Source organism: Aotus nancymaae, unplaced genomic scaffold, assembly GCF_030222135.1.
Source record: "Aotus nancymaae isolate 86718 unplaced genomic scaffold, 86718_ANA_hifiasm-v0.15.2.pri h1tg000011l, whole genome shotgun sequence".
Classification (NCBI taxonomy): Eukaryota; Metazoa; Chordata; class Mammalia; order Primates; family Aotidae; genus Aotus; species Aotus nancymaae.
In genome coordinates, this window is record NW_026988422.1 from 30,344,999 (window position 1) to 30,360,679 (window position 15,681).

Sequence of the window (15,681 nt, forward strand, 5' to 3'; positions counted from 1 at the left end):
CTCATGGCTGTGACAATGTCTGCTCCAAACTCCCCTAAGCCTTCCTGTAGTTCACTGTGGGGATCCCTTGACCAGCTTGTCTCTTTCCCAGCCTGTGAATGCTCAGGGACTGGCTCCCCGTCACCTCTGAGGCCCTGGTGCCCAGCACAGGGTCTGCGCATGGGAAATGCTCAGGAAATGTGTGCTGAGGAGCTGGCAAGCTGGGAAGGTAGACCCACAGTGGAGGGATGAGTTGGTCATTCTTTTCTGAACTACAAGGAGGCTCAGTACAGTATCTGGAACACCCACTAGGCACTAGGTATCAGAAGAGCTGTGTTCTAGCCCTAGCTCTGTCACAAATGAGTTTACCTCCCCTAGCTGAGCCTGTTTTCTCTTACGTGAAGTGAGGGCATTGGACCAGCTGATATCCATGGGCTCACCCAGCATTCACATTTTGGGAAATCTCTCCCTTCCCTGATGCCTCAGGCTGCCCTCTCCACACGTCCTGTGGACCAAGTCTTCCCCACACCACGAGGGGGAGCTCTGCACACACCCCAGGCAAGCACCTCACCTCCAGCCCGCTAACCTGTGGGAACAGGTGTGGTGGTGGGTTTGTGCGCCATCAGGAAGGCTGTGCCTTCTAGACACAGAACTCCAGATGCCCAGCCACCAGGCATACCACAAAATGGCCTTGCACCCAGAGGTGTGGCGTAGAAGTTTTGTGTTGGAGGATGTCTTCAGCTTCTTCTGGCTAGCCCCCACATCCTCACTGCTCAGACCCGGTCCTAGAGAGGGGCCACGACCTGCTCTGGCAGCATTTCCATCAATACTTCTTGGCATTCCTGACCTGCCTAATCTCTGGGGAAGAAAGAGACTCACCAGCAGGATTTGAATATTTTAATTTGGGAATGACTTAGGGACCCAGCTTCCTCCCCTCCCTCCTCCCTCTCTCCAGAAGTTCCCCTCCTCTGGCCAGAGCTTCATCAGGAGCCAGATCCCAGAGCACCAGGCTCCATGGATAAGTCCCCAGTGGCGTCTCGGGCCAGACATCTCTGTAAGGCTGGGGTGGGGTTTGGTGGGCTTGGGGGCCAGTGAATCCCAAGGAGATGTGTCTGGGCTCCATTGTCCCCTCTGGCTGGCTGGGCCTGGGAGCCAGGTAGCCCCAGAGTCACTGCCGGTCCCCTGTGAAGATGGAGCCAGGTAGGGACCCACATCAGGATGGGTAGCTAGGGTCGGGGAGGGCATCTCTTCTCAGAGAACAGGCACTCACCCTGGCTGGCCCCAGGTGCTATCTCAGTCCGGTAGATCTTAAAGGCATCATAGGCAAAGACGGAAACCAGGATGATGCCAAAAACCTGTGGGAGGAGCAGTGGGGATGGCAAAACAGAGGCTATCGGGCCACTGGGTTAAGGTATGGGGGGAGGTGCAAGTCGGAACCCCAGGCCCTGGCTGTGGCTTCTGACACAGAAAGTGTACAAGCACCAGCCTGAGCTTCTGAGGGGCTGAGGAGTCCTGCAGGGCTGAACTCACAAAAGCAGCAATGGCAGCTCCATCCCGGGAGGTCACAGCTGCAAAGGAGACCACCAGGAAGATGATGATGGCACTGACACAGCGCAGGAAGTCCTGGGGGCCAGGGGTGCAGGGTTAACAGGACCTCAGAAGGCAGGGGGTGTTACCCTGAGCTTTTCCAGGCTAGCCAGCAGCCTGACCCTGAGGGATTCTGAACCCCCTCCATGGGGTCCCCCTCACACAATATGAAGCATGTTCAAAAGATAGAGCGCTCACACTGTTCCCCAGCAAGTGGAAGCAGATGAACCCGGAGCAATCAGGGCCAGAAGCCAGGCACTGGGGCTGGAGCCCAGGGGATAGCAGCTGGAGCCCACCAGCCAAGGGGGTCAGGCCAGGCCAGGGCTGGGGCTGGACCTTTGCTGAGTGGGAGAGCAGATCTAGGGGACATGGTCTTTCTGATTACCAGTGGCCCTGCAGCTGTGAAATCGGTGTGGATCAAAGCACACCACACCTTTGAGTGCAGGACACAGCACGGGGCAAAGCCCATCGGGGGTGTGGAGATGGAAAGAAGCTTGGGAAAGGAAGGAGGCTCTAATCCCTCCCCCCTAGTTTAGAAAGGAAAGGAAAACGCAGCATTTAGAGGAGAAGGAAGGGTCCCAAACTGGGCCGGGGTCAAGGTTCCTCACCAGACAGGGCCAGTTAAGCCGGTTGAAGCGCTGGTAGTACTGGGTGGCATAGAGGAAGAGGAAGGCAAGTGTGATGAAGAACTCCAGCAGCGCTGCGGCCATGTAGGCGGAGATGGAGGCCGTGAAGCAGATGAAGATGATGAAGGTCAGGGCCTGCAGGACCAAGCACGTGGAACATGCCAGGAAGGAGACATAGGCAGGGGCTAGGCCTTTGCCTTCCCCTCTGTGGGAGCTACCCTAGGCTGGCAGCCACCACCTGTCCTTGGAGGGAAGGAAGGACTCCTGTACATCTCCCTCTCCCCTGGTGTCAGGAGCCACCATGGCAGGGCATTTGCCCATCGAGGGCAGTCTCCGGCCTCCCACTCTGCTCACCCAGCAACCCCAGCAGTCTGGCCAAGCCACATGGCTCCCAGGAGCACTATCCCACAGTAATTCACCTGAGTGGTGTCCCCCCAGGAGCACAGGTACAGTGTGAATGCCAGTCCCTGGAGTTGTGCCCACAGGGGCCAAGAGGCGCCTCCTGCCCTATCATGCTTTCCCCATTCCCAGATGCCTGAAAGCCCTCTGACAAGGATCAGAGCCTTTGATTCTATGCCAAGAGAGAAGGTTTAGAAGGCAGATGCTGCCCAGTGGACTCTGGGGGTCCCTTGAGCTCTGGTGACATAGGGTGGCATACATGCAGAGGCCTTAAGTTTACACTGTGGTCTTGCTAAGTAACCAGGGGAAGATACTTTCCTGAGAAGAGATGTTCCTGGACAGCAGGCCACAGATAAAGTGCAGCTGCAGGAAGTCTGCCCTTTTTGATAGTTAGGCTTCTTGGACATGCTGAGAAGTGGCCATGTTAGAGGCTGGCATTGCCTCTGTCCCATCCCTATGTTTCATGCTCCCTCAATGTCCCAAAAAGCTGTCCTGTTTAACTGCAGTTTTTCCTGCTGCAATGTAAATAGCTCCGGGTGGGGAGGCAGCAAGATGGCAGAGTAGGAGATGAAGAAGGGGCAGCTGGGGGCAGGAGAGGTGTCCAGAGGGCCTGGGGAGGGAGGCTGCTGAAGGGCAAGCTGGGGATTGGCATAAGGCTGGCCAGGAGCTGGGGGTCGGGGAGATGGAGGCACCAGGTTGGGGAGGCAGCTGTTACCAGCTCGGTTTCCAGCAGGATGCCTTTGAGGGAGGTGAGGAAGTTCTTGTCCACCGCGAAGCCCTGGAGCTCTGCAGCTACCCCCTCCTCAGGGGGCCGGTCCCGGCGATCTCGAGCACTGAGCATCTCTGTGGGGCCCACCAACACGGCCCCCTCCTGCCACCAGCCCAGCAAGAGAAACAGATATCTGGCAGGATGGAGAAACAGACAGGAGCAAGAAGGCACTTCAAGAAACCTGCAAGTGAAGCAGGAGGCCTGCCCACAGGGCCCTGGGAGAGAAGGCGGCTGCTGGGGGCCTTGCCCAGATGGGCCCTCACCCAGCTGCCCAGACTGCCTCTGCTGCTGCCCGAACCAGCCCCCTAGAGACACATGGGGAGGGGCAGAGAGGGAGGAGGCTCTAATCCCTCCCCTTGCTCAGAGCCCAACCCAGCCTGGAGCAGAGGAGAAGGAAGGGGAGAGGAGGAGGTCTGAAAAGAAACTGGGAGGAGCTGGGACGTGAGTAAAGGAACAGGGGCAGGACTGGGAGGACCCAGGGACCTAAGCTTGAAGACATTTGTGTCCCCCTTCCCTAATCTTAACCCTCTTCTTTGGCGGGTCCTTTCTCCCATTTCCTTTTAGAAAGGATGGGAGCTGGAGCCCAGCCCAGGCAGCACCCCCAGGACCAAGCTGCAGCAGCCAGGACTGGAGGACAAAGGCGGATTGTTGGGGGACAAGGGGGCGCTGTGTGCCTGCTGCAATGCCTCAATGGGCCTCTGTCTCTCCAGCATGCTGGGAGCGCGGCCTAGCCCCCACCCTGGTGTTCGGGGTGGGCCAGGGAGACGGAGACTGGGGAGGGCGGAAGGGTGCAGCAGAAATTCTGGAGAGCAGAGAGAGCTGGCAGGGTGGGCAGAGGTGAGGGCCAATGGTGGGAAGGAGAAGGGACAGGCTGGGAGACCGCGAGGTGTTCAGGAACCATGGATGTCAAAGACAGATTAGGCTATTTTAAAATATAGATATTTATTTGGATAAATCTCTACATTCAATAACAGCTTCCTCCTCAGAATCATCCATGTCAAAATACTAGTAAGTATACCAGAATGCACCCAAAATAGATGCTCACTAAGTGATGAGTAAACAAACCAGCAAATAAAACGAGGGGCTCTCCTCCGGCAAGGGGAAAATATCCAGAAAGTGCCTGTGCTGGGCCAGGGTAGCAGGAGATGGGAATAGAGAAAGAGACAGAAGTGGTGACCTCCAGAAATGGGCAGAACTTTGAAAATCTTTCCTGAGAGAAAATGCCAGGACACCAGCTTCCAGAGGCCCTAAGCAGCAGCTGCTCTTTTCAAAACGTGCAAAAGTGCAGGTTTCCCCCAAAGCCCCCCATCCTGTCCCGGGATCCTTCTGCTCCAGACGGCCCTTTGCAGGGGCCAAGCATCTGTGTGTCCTGGCCCTTCGTGGCAAGTGGTTGTACACCTGGCTCCAGTTTTCCCAAAAAGGGACCAGCCTCCAACCGGTACGGCTAGGCCATCACACGGGGCCGCACACACACACAAGCCAAGGAAACACGGTACAGCCTGCGCTCCAGGCAGTAGCCCTTGTGGGTGCCCTGCTCGCCACGGCACGGCCGCCGGTAGAAGACAGTCTGGTTGTGGTAGAGCAGCTCTGAGTTGCCCTGGGGGTCCATGTGGGAGCCTGTCTGTAGGCTGACGCAGTGCGGGCACAGGCAACGGGCGTGGTACAGGTCCTGGGGGAGCCGGTTCAAGTCTCTGTCCAACCTGTGGGGGCGGCACTTGTCAGGCCCTGAAGAGATGGGCCAGAAACAGAAAGGATGGGGTGGCGTGGGAGTAACAGAGGAAGGAAATGGTGCATCTGGGGCCTTGGCCTCTTGTCTCAGATCTGCACCCACTTGCTGTGTAACTTTGAACAAGTCACCTCCCTCCTCTCTTGATTTATTTTCCCCCTGTAAATGAGGTTAGCAGGTGACAGAGTGCTTTCCAACTGGTCCTGGGACCCTGAGGGAGGAAAAGGAGGATGAGCAGGCTCCTGCCTTAGCCTCCATCGACCAGCACTGCTTCTCTCTGGGCTGTAGCATGAGTTTCTTAATTGTAGTGATTACACTTTAGGTCATCTTTCTTTCTGTGTGTGTTTTTTTTTAAGACGGAGTCTCGAGGTCACCCAGGCTGGAATGCAGTGGTACAACCTTGGCTCAACTGCAACCTCTGCCTCCTGGGTTCTCCTGATGCCTGCCACCGTGCCGGCTAATTTTTGTATTTTTAGTAGAGATGGGGTTTCACCATGTTGGCCATGGTTGGCCAGGTTGGTCTTGAACTCCTGACTTTAGGTGATCCACCCACCTCAACCTCCCAAAGTGCTGAGATTACAGGCATGAGCCACCACACCTGTCCTTTAGGCGTTCTTTCTATTATTATTATAGCATGATTGCAAAAGTAAAAACCACTCTGACGTTCAAGTATAAAAGAGTATAAAGAGTGAAAGCTAATAGTCTCTCCCTACCAGTCCCACTCCCCAGAGGAAGCTATCCTCAACTGTTCCCTTCACATTTTTCCAGACACTGTGGAAGCTTATATTATAAGCACACATAAGAGTGCATGGGAAGACTTCTTTACTTATTCTGAAAGGATTTCATGGGAAAGAGAATGAAAAGAAAAGAAAGAAAGGAAAGAAAAGGAAGGAAGGAAGGAAAGAGAGAGAGAAAGGAAGAAGAAAAACACTGAAACGTAAATGGCCCACAGGTCTGGGACTCTGTTAGTCTGGCAGGAGACAGTCCCCAGCTTGTAGGACCATTCCCCACACAGACCAGCCTGGCCAGTGGGTTCAGCTAGCACAGCACATCCCAAAATGGGTTCCCTAATAAATCCTCTGCAAGAAAAAGGTTGGGTGCTTAGATGAATTTGGGAGACACTACTTTAATGGTTTATTTTCTACAGACTTCTTGCAGACTTTAATGTACAGATGACAGTATGAACCTCCAAGGGGTAGGAGACAGAGCAGTCTTTCCCAAGTTTACTTGGCATCACTTTTTTCTGAAAAGCAGCTCATAGGATGAGTGCTATACAGAACACACCTTGGGGAAAGCCACCTGAGTGGTCCTCAGGGATTCACAGACTCCCAGCAAGGGGTCTGGAAGACAGCTGAGTTGACCCTCTGGCACCCAGCCTTCCCTAAGAAGCTCCCGTGCCATCCAATTTGGCCCAGGGACCCAGCTAGCTTCTGAGACTGCTCCAAAGCATCACAACCTGTAGTATCCACCCTAGATCCTTCCCCACCACTGAACTTCTCCATCCATCCCCAAACCCAATGCTAAGACAGAACCAGATGGAAGAAGTGAAGTCCGATATCTGGAATCCCTAAGACGCTAGTTTTTAATATTTTCCTTCATTGTCCATATTTCAGCACTTCCTAGTATTTTTCACATCATGACACAAATAGAGAACTATAATATTTATGTGGCACACTGAATGAAAGAATACAGTAACCATGGTCATGATTAAAGATAACCAGTCCAGAGCTCCAGCCAGTCAGCTGTCCCCGAGAACTGAGGGTTTCACTCCCTTAGAATACTTACAACTAACCCATTCATGGCCTGAGCAGTATCATTTGGATTGGGATGCTTCAGGCCTATACCATGCCATTATTCCGATATTTTACTCAGAAAAACATGGGCCATTATAGGGATTTTTAAAAAGAAAAGGAGATCACTGGTGGTTTAGTGGTTAAAATAAATGAATATATAAAAAAGAAAAAAGAAAAGGAGAAAACCAACATAAATACAGACTTTTACATACATTATTTCATTTGATCTGCACATTAGCCTATGGGACAATATATCATTTTACAGGTGTCCAAAAAAAAAAAAACCCTGAGTCTTGAAAACTTGAATAATTGACTCAAGGGCATCTAGTGAGAGTCAGAGCTAGGACTCAAATACAGACCTTGTCTAACTCCCAAACCTTTACAGCCTCTCTGAGATCAAAATGGGAAAGTAAGCTGGAACTTCCCTCATCCCTCACATGTACCCTAACCAGCACACACAGGAAAACACATTCAGGTATTTGGGAGGGGCGGCAGACTCACTCGTATCTCCAGGGGGAGATGGCCCTGCTGTTGAGGGGTCCATCTTTGCTGGCCCTGCAGGATTCTGGGTGGTGGGGGAGGCTAGCAGGCTCCGAGGGAGGCACAGGCACAGTGTTCCACTTAAGCCACTCCTCACGGAGGTCCTGCCCTTTGCTGGAGCAGCAGCTGGGCCAGAGGCTGCAGTCCTTCTGGAGCCGAAGACTGGAGATGTGGGTTCCCATGACCATTGCCAAGAATGTAACCACCTGTAGGAAAAGGCTAATGAGAGAACTGTTCTCACCTAATCTGGGTTGCCCCCTCACCTGCACCCTTCCCCTGGAATCCCAGTTTCTTGCTCCACCTGGCCCCCAGCCCCAGACTTGGCAGCCTGGCCTCCCTCCACCCTCAGCAGCATCTCTGCTCCTCTCCCTCTCAGCACAGCCCTCCAGCAGCCCTCTGCACTGGCCTGGTACATGCTGGGCACTGCTCACTCAGTCACAGGTGGAGCACTGGCTGACAGGCCTTGTGGAAGCAGGCTAACTAGAGCAAGTTAGGAGTCCTGGTTTTATTTTCAGCAAACCTGTTTTGTTTATTCAAATTTATTTCCACTATCTTTTTAGGGAGTGACTTGAGATTATAAAACAAAACAAAACAAAAAACCCTGAAAGTATTTCCAAAGGCTGCTTAAAATGCAATACTCATGGAAGTTGTGATGACCATCATTATATGCCTGGTAGCTGACTGGGTAAACTTTGCTCTTTGAACTTTTCCTGGCATGAGGTCAAAGCAGTAAGTCTGCTACTCTGTTGTGAACTGGCATTATGGGAATTTCCCTGTGGCCTCCCTTCAAGAGGCCTCATTTCGCTGATCCCTGCTGCCCCATCCAGGATCTGGTGTTACCATTCCTCTCTTCTCAGATGTCCTCCTGATACCCACTTTTGTGAATATTTCCCTTCCCTTAGATATCCTTTGACTCCCATCCCCTTTGTTCTCTGGCCTGTTCTGCATTTTCGATGACCCCAAACTTCTATGACCCCCAACATCTATGACTTCTCCCCCGTTGTCCATGACTCACTTCGTAACTCCCCCTTGCCCTCACCAGTCACTGTCCCCCATTGGGGATACAAGCTTATCCTCACAGGGCTGCAGAGAAGGCCCTGACTTCCTGAGTTTGTTGGCTGGATGGGCAAGGTCTGATGGAAGAAGCTGTGGGTGAGTGTTCCCATTGCACAAATGAGAAAGTGAAGCAAGGAAGAGGAGGGAAACTGAAACAGCCTCACCTAAGAGCCAACAGGAAGGAGGTCTCAGTTCCAGAGACCAACCTGCTCTCATTCACGGAGTCTTGGGGACCAAGCCCATGACAGGGTCAGCTACTGCTCTCAGGCCATGAAGTGAGCCCACTCAGCCTCAGCAGGCCCAGAAATATGGGCCACTATCAGCCAGGAGGGAGTATGTGTGCCCTAGAAAGGCTCAGAGTTGGGCTTCACCCCAAAGACATAACAGGTCAGCCGGGTCCAGACTGCTTGGGAGGCACTGTGCTGAGAGTGGGCAGCACATCCTTCCCTGCAGGTCCTTCTCTTCATACTTGCCTATTAGCCCCCCTCATCCCTCACACCCACCCAACATACCCATACACAGACATTGCCCCTAGAATGATTTGCATGTGCTTTCCCTTAGAAAATACTCCTCTAGTAACGAAGGACTCAGGAAATAAACAAAGGGAACCAGGAATAACTTAAACTGCAGAGTGAGGGGGAACCTTTCCAGTGCTTTAGGGCCAAGCAGCCCCAAAAGAGAGGAGTGATGAGGTCAGAGGGCAATCCGGAAAATTGGGAGAAGCTGCTCTGCTCTGGTGAGTCTTGGGACACCTGGAACTGTGGGATGGGGGCACTTAGAAGAAACAGGTGGTGTCTGGGAGAGCAGGGGCACTCAGGAAAAGTTATGAGGCCAGTATCATGGCCCCACTCTCACTGCCCCACCCTCTGCCCACTGTACTCCCAGATGTCCTCTCCCTTCCATATTCTGCTGGCCTCAGCTCCTGTGCACACTTACATGTGCCAGGCATGGTGCTAAGCCCTGGACATGCATCATCTCATTTTATCCTTACAATGAAACCATGATATGGAAACTATTATCCCCAAGTTACAGATGAGGAAACTGAGGTCCAAGGAAATTTAATAACTTGCTCAAGGTCACAAAGAAAGATGCTGAGCTGGTTTCTCATTCCAATTCTGACCAATTCCACATCTAACCTCCTGGCATGGAAGTGCCACTCAGTGCCTACCCCCAGCTGGCTGTGAATGGAAGGGGAGCCCCAGAGCAAATGCTTTCCTACTCACCTGGGCTTGGGTTGGGACAAGTTCCAACTGAACCTGCTGAAAGCCACAGGGCGTTTCTGCCCCTTAGGCATCCAGCCTGCTGGCTGGGATTCACTGCGCTAGCTCCCTTTCCTAGCCTTTGGTCTAGCATGCATGGCCTCAGGGTGGCTTCTGGTGCTCCTGGGAAAACCTCAATCCCAGAACAGGCTCTTAGGAGGCAGTGCCATTTCATAAGAGCTGGGTTCCTATGGGTCTCACTCTCACCAGTCAGAACCTCAGGGCTAAGAAGGTAGTAGAACTGGAGTTGGCTCAGATCTCCCATCTTGACCCCTGCCCAGGAGGGGGTGTTCAAAGGAGCCAGAAGTGATCCCAGCTACCTGCTTCATTTGCTGACACTGTAGGGAGGACCCAGCCTAGGTCACCAGGAACGTTGCCCTTCAGAAGAGTCCTTTAGGATATCCCTGTAGGGCAGAAGGAGAACCTCTCCAGGAAGGGTTGGCTTTTCTCACCCCTGTGATGACCAGGACTTACCTGAGAACCTGTGCTCTGAGCCACATGCCCCCACCCCACCCCACTTGCTCACTCCCTGCCCTTATCTCAGTAGCAGCTTTGTGGGACTCCTTAGGGTGACTTTCTGCCATGAGAAATATTTTCCAGAGGGGTTTCCCCCTGAGGTGACTAGTTTTGGAATCCCTGAGTCACTTCAGCTTCCAGGGAACCCTTGTGGGTGTGGGGATATGGGGGTGGCAATGGGGAGAATGCTGGAGGCAGGAAGAAAGGGAAGTCTGCATGGCATGTGACATCAAGGTCCCCTCCCAGCATGTTTTCACCTGCCTAGGCCTGACCTGGCAGCTGAAGAGAGTTTCCTGGGATTCCTGTTCCTGCAGCCCTGAGGAAAGAGAGAAGCACCTGCCTGGAAAGGGCAGGGAAGATGTGGTGGAATATACTTTCCAATCTTGGCTAGGAAAGGCTCACGGGGCTTGCAGGAAGTGAGAATATGGCTTTCCTGCCACTTCTCAAGAAGATATGCAAGTCCCACCTGCTGCCTTGAAGTCTTGACCCTGCCAATGACTAGCTCTGGACCTTAGACCTTCTCTCTGCTCCTCCCTCTCCATTGGTAGAAGTGGGTGGATTTGGGTGGGTGATGGTTGGGGGGAACATTAACCTGCATGGCCATAAAGGTGCCAACCAGCTTAGCTGCTCCAGACCTCAGCTCCTGAAATAGTGCTGAATCCACAGGACTCAGCAGGGTCTATTAAGCAAACTGGCACTCACTGTACGTGAAGCTAGGGCACTGAACGTCAAAATGTTGAAATACTTATGTACCTACTGGTAAGTAGATGCTTCCCTCAGCCTTGGGACACCACTCTACCATACCTGCCTATGATCCAGCAACTAAACAGTGAACACCTGGCACAGATGGAGGCCCCCAGAACAGTGCTCCCACTTTCTGATTGTAGGGGATAATGGTTTAGCTACAAAAATGCCTAGGCCCAGGAGCAGCTTTCAAGGAGAACCCATCTCTAGACCCATGGGAGACATGGAGAATCAGAGTTAGCAGAACAAAGACCCCAACAACTCCATGCCTTTAGCCCAGGGCTGGAGCCTTCCCCAGGAGGCCCCTTGGCTTACTTGGCTTTGTCCTATAGTCATGGCTTCCTTTGTTCATTCATCCAGTCACCAAATATTTATCGTGCAAATATTTATTGCGCACCTACTATATTCCAACCACTATTCTAACTGCTAGAAATGCAGAGGAAGACAAGCCAGACAAGGTCCCTGCTTCATGAAGCTTACGTTTTAGGAGGAGACAGATGATAAACAAGGAAAGAAGATAATCTCTGATAATAATAATAAGTGCTATGAAGAAAATGAAACAGCATTATGAGGTAGGGAGTTACTGGGGGTGGGGGAAAGGAAGGAGGGGCAACTTTAACTTGGAAAGCCAGGAAAGGCCTTTCTGAGTATACAGGATTTGACCTGATGATGGACAGGGTCTGGGGGAAGTGGTTTAGGCAGAGGGGGCAGGACATGCAAAGTCCTAGAGGTGGAAAAGAGCATGGCATATTTGAGAAACAGAAAGGACAGTGTAGATGAACAAGAGATAAGGGAGAGAGTGAGATGAGGTGAGGTGAAAGAGGTAGGCAGGGAGCAGATCACATAGGGTCTTCCAGGCTACCATGGAGTATTTGAATGTTATTCCAGGGTCAGTGGGAAGGTATTGACTGGATTCAAGCATGAGCCACATGATATGTTTCTTGAGGGCAGACACCATGTCCTTGACATTCTAGCGCCCCCACAGGGCCATCACCCAATAACAATAATAGTAGTTGCCTTTGCTCAAAATTTGCACATCATGGACCAGACACTGTTCTTGGTATTCTCTTAATTCTCACAACAAATAAATGCTAAAAGTTCCATTAATACTCCCACTTTACAGACAAGGAACCAGAGGGTCCAGGAGGGCACAGAACTTGCCGAGGTAACTAGCCAATGTTGGAACCAGGATTAGGACCCAGGCAATCTGGGCACTATGGGTCCAAAGAGAGAAGGACTGAAGAATTGGTGTGCATCCAAGAAGTTCTGGTGAACAACCAAGAAGTTCCTCCTGCTATCCAAGTAGGGGTCAGGTGAGGAAGAAACCAGCTCATTGGACCTACAGGGAAGGGGAAAGAATGGGAGAAAAGACTGGGACCTAGGAAGCCAGATGGAGGGGTTTCTTCCTTTCTTCTCCCTGAATATGGCAAGGGCAAACCTTGAAGACCTGCTATCTGAGGCTGCCACCCACCCAGGGTCTCAGCTCCCTTCCAAGCCTGGGTCTTCTCCAACCTCTCCTGAAACCTAGAGCTCTCCGTGAACAAGTCAGAATCGCCTTGAACCTGTTTGCAAAGGAGAGGGCAGAAATAATGGCATAAGGACAGGAGCTCCTCCTGCCCTCAACAACGAACACTTTCAGCTTTCAGGAAAGCACAAGTCAGAGGGGGAGCCAGGGTAAAGAGGAAAAGCCACAGAAAAGCACTGTGCCTGGCAATCTACATAAGCTTACTCCTCAACAAAGTCACTGTTACAGAGGAGGAACTGAGACTCACATGCCCTATAACTGGACCAAGGTCACATTGCTAGTTAAGCAGGATTCACTCGTGACTCTGACTGGCTCCATTCCACACCTGGGTATTCCAGAAGCTATCATTTCCCACTCGTTTGCCCTCTGCTGTCCTTCTTCTACCCTTCCCCGGGCAGGGAAGCTACCTGCCCATCTCCCACCACCTTGCCTGGTCCTAGCAGCTTCCTTCCTGCTTAGCCTTTTCTGGCCTCCATCTATTTCCCCTCAACCCAGTCAAGGCATTCATTTTTGAAGACAGGGTTTCCTGCCCACCTCCACCTTGGACCCCAATTTTCCTGGCAGTCCCTTGGACAGAGATCACACCAAGTCACTCCCCAGCAGCTGATGTCTGTGTGCCTGGTTGGAAAGTCTTCCCTAGTGGCCACCTCCAACCAAACTGAAGCTGGGAAGCAGGAGCTCTCCCTAGAAATTTAAAAGTTCCTCTACCATCCTAGTGGAGTTGGAATCTACTCAGGATTCTGTTCCATCACCAAGAGCCAGTCTAGAGCCAACACAGTTCATCCCCATCCCCATGTTTATCCCAGAATCTCTCCCTGTTCCACCCCATAGGCTCCACCCAACCCTTCCCACAGAGGGTTCTTCACTGGTGTCCAGGCAATAGAGTGGGGAAGGAGCTGGGGCAGGTGTCCCGGCCACACTGTCCTAGGAAATGCCTAGATGTGTGGGCCTATGGAATATTGAGGCAGGGGTATCTGACCAGAGCCTCAAGTTCACCAAGGGCCTTGTATTACATTTCTGATCGCATCTCCAAATAAGCTAATGCACAGAGTCATTCTCTATTGTATGTGTTTGAAGCATTAATTTGCTCAATGTAAACATCCAAAATATGCCACATCTTTCAGTCTTGTTTGGCATCTTGCTTTTTAAATACCAGGAACCTCAAAAATGGAGGAAGACAGGCTTTCACTCAAGCCTGACAGGCCCTGATGTGTGTGTCCCAAAGGTAAGGTCCAGGGAAGCAGCACACACTAAGGAGTTATCCCAGTGCAGAGGAGGTGTAGGGGCTGGGAGCAACGTCCTTTCAATGGAAACTCCTCGGGGGCTAGATCTCAGCTCCTCTGGAAGAGTTCTACCAACTTTTGCGCCGGCGGTCCCCAGTCCTCACCTCCTAGCAGCAAGAGTGAACCAGGCTGTGGAGGCCGGCAGGCCCAGACTGGCAGAGGAGTGTAAGAGGCCACACAGCCTGCCTGCCTGCAGCTCTGGGGCCAGACGCCCAGCTTCTTGTTCTGTCACCAGGGCGAGAATCCATGTCCAGCGCTAGACTCCCCGCCTGTGCCCTGCAAGAATGGCCCAGCGAACTCTGCCGCCCTGCAGCGGAGGCACTGAGAAGCCGAGAGGCTCCGCTAAAGGCCCTGCAGGGCGGAAGGCGCGCGCTCCCTCCCATGGGAAAAACAGATGTGGGGCTAATGAAAGGGAGGCCGAGAGGCGCGGGGCGGTGGGGGAGACGGGGGCGTGGCAGGGAAAGGAAAGCTCCCGAAGGGAGCCGACCGGACCAGACCACCGGGATCGAGGCCAGCCGCGGAGTCTGGAGGAGGAAGGCGCGGGGGACTGGGGCCTGGGGCGAAGGCGTGGAGAGTCGGGGGTGGGGGGTGGGGGGGGGAGGTGGTGGGAACAAGCAATTGGACCCGAGGGTCCTGAGCTGAAACTCAACACCCGCCTTTGGAAGGATCGTCCCCCTTTCTCCTCCGCCCCTTCCCTTCTCCTCCCCTTTCCCCTCCCTCCTTTCTCTTAATCCCCAGGACTGAGCCCCGCGACGGAGAGGAGAGGGGAGAGGGCCTGAGGGGAAGAGAAAGGAACTGCACTGAGAGGGGCCCGGAGCCCCGGAAGGGGAGGGAAGGGCAGCCGCGAGCCAGGGGTGAGCCCGGGGGCCACGCGCGACCCCCCCGGAGCCTTCGCAGCCCTCTCAGTGTCCCCACCCCCAGCCCAGGCGAGTCCACAGGACCCGGGCCTCTGCTCCTCCTTTGCCTTTTCGCTCCTTTTGCTTTGTGGCCTTTCTTTCCCTTCCCAGAGACACCTGGGAGCTGCCCCCAAGCTATGGGGCACGCCACGGGGCCCTGCCCAGGGTGCGTGTGAGCGGGACCGGCGGGGCCGGCGCCGGGTGCCAGGGGCCGAGGGTGGGAGCTGAAGCGCGTGGCGCTGAGCCCTGGAGCCGAGGGCTGGAAAGGGGCTGGGGCCCTCCACCGTTCGGGCGCGGGACGCCGTCGGGAAGGCAGTCCGGCCTGTTCCAGGGGTGCCTGCGTGCTGGTTGCTGCAGCCCCGGGTGAGGTGCCGTGGCGGCGACCTCAGAACCCCGGGAGCGCTGAGTGAGTGCGCGCGCGTGAGAACCGCCGCGCCGCGGGGGGTGCGAGTGTCTGGGCAGAAGCTGCCACTCCGGTGACCCAGCCCCACAGCCACGCTCTCGGGGGCCTTTGGCGCCAAGCAACTTGGGACAAACATCTCAGTGCTCGCGCTCCCTCCCTCCCAGCGGGACCGCCGCAGACCCCAGCCCTGGGAGCGCTGCTCTGCGGCGCGGCGGGAGGGTGGAGAGGGTTGGCCCCCTTAACTCGCTTGTCCAGCCGAACCGCCCCAGCGGCTTCTCCTATCCCTCGAGGCTCTCCTGAGCGGCCTGGAGAGGCGTCGAGCGCAGCCCAGCGCCCGCCTGCGCCTGCTCGCCCGTCCCGGCCCCAGAAAGGAACTTTCGGCTCCTGCGGGTCCGGGGCGCCCCCGCGGTCTAGGGCGGGCAGCTCCTGGGGCCTGGCCGAGACGGTGGCGCCCGGGAGGCCGCAGGGACAGCACGGAGTGCGCGCCCTTGGATGCCGTCCCGCAGCGACGCCCCGGCCCGCCCCGCTCCTCCTCCTGCCTGGATAGCCTGCCTCTCCTTTGGGAAGTTTTGTGGGTTTT

At 54.2% G+C, this 15,681-nt stretch overlaps 2 protein-coding genes across 3 annotated transcripts; both read right to left on the minus strand.

Moving 5' to 3' along the window:
• Nucleotides 1-825: 825 nt before the first annotated feature.
• CMTM5 (CKLF like MARVEL transmembrane domain containing 5) lies at nucleotides 826-3,923 on the minus strand. The gene is made up of 6 exons (XM_064374748.1): nucleotides 3,624-3,923; nucleotides 3,307-3,493; nucleotides 2,175-2,327; nucleotides 1,510-1,602; nucleotides 1,250-1,334; nucleotides 826-1,161 (listed from the first exon to the last, which is right to left on the minus strand). The coding sequence occupies exons 2-6, from the start codon at nucleotides 3,430-3,432 to the stop codon at nucleotides 1,148-1,150; spliced, it is 471 nt and encodes a 156-aa protein (XP_064230818.1). The 5' UTR covers nucleotides 3,433-3,493; nucleotides 3,624-3,923; the 3' UTR covers nucleotides 826-1,147.
• A 38-nt stretch (nucleotides 3,924-3,961) lies between these two features.
• On the minus strand, nucleotides 3,962-14,128 carry IL25 (interleukin 25). Of its 2 annotated transcripts, XM_012467155.2 has the most exons (3): nucleotides 13,907-14,128; nucleotides 7,381-7,625; nucleotides 3,962-5,060 (listed from the first exon to the last, which is right to left on the minus strand). In XM_012467155.2, exons 2-3 carry the CDS (start codon nucleotides 7,605-7,607, stop codon nucleotides 4,805-4,807), a joined length of 483 nt encoding a protein of 160 aa, XP_012322578.2. In that variant the 5' UTR covers nucleotides 7,608-7,625; nucleotides 13,907-14,128; the 3' UTR covers nucleotides 3,962-4,804. The 2 variants fall into 2 exon arrangements, with proteins under 2 accessions (XP_012322578.2, XP_064230817.1); XM_064374747.1 differs by lacking the exon at nucleotides 13,907-14,128 and having other exon boundaries at nucleotides 7,381-7,665.
• Nucleotides 14,129-15,681: the final 1,553 nt, after the last annotated feature.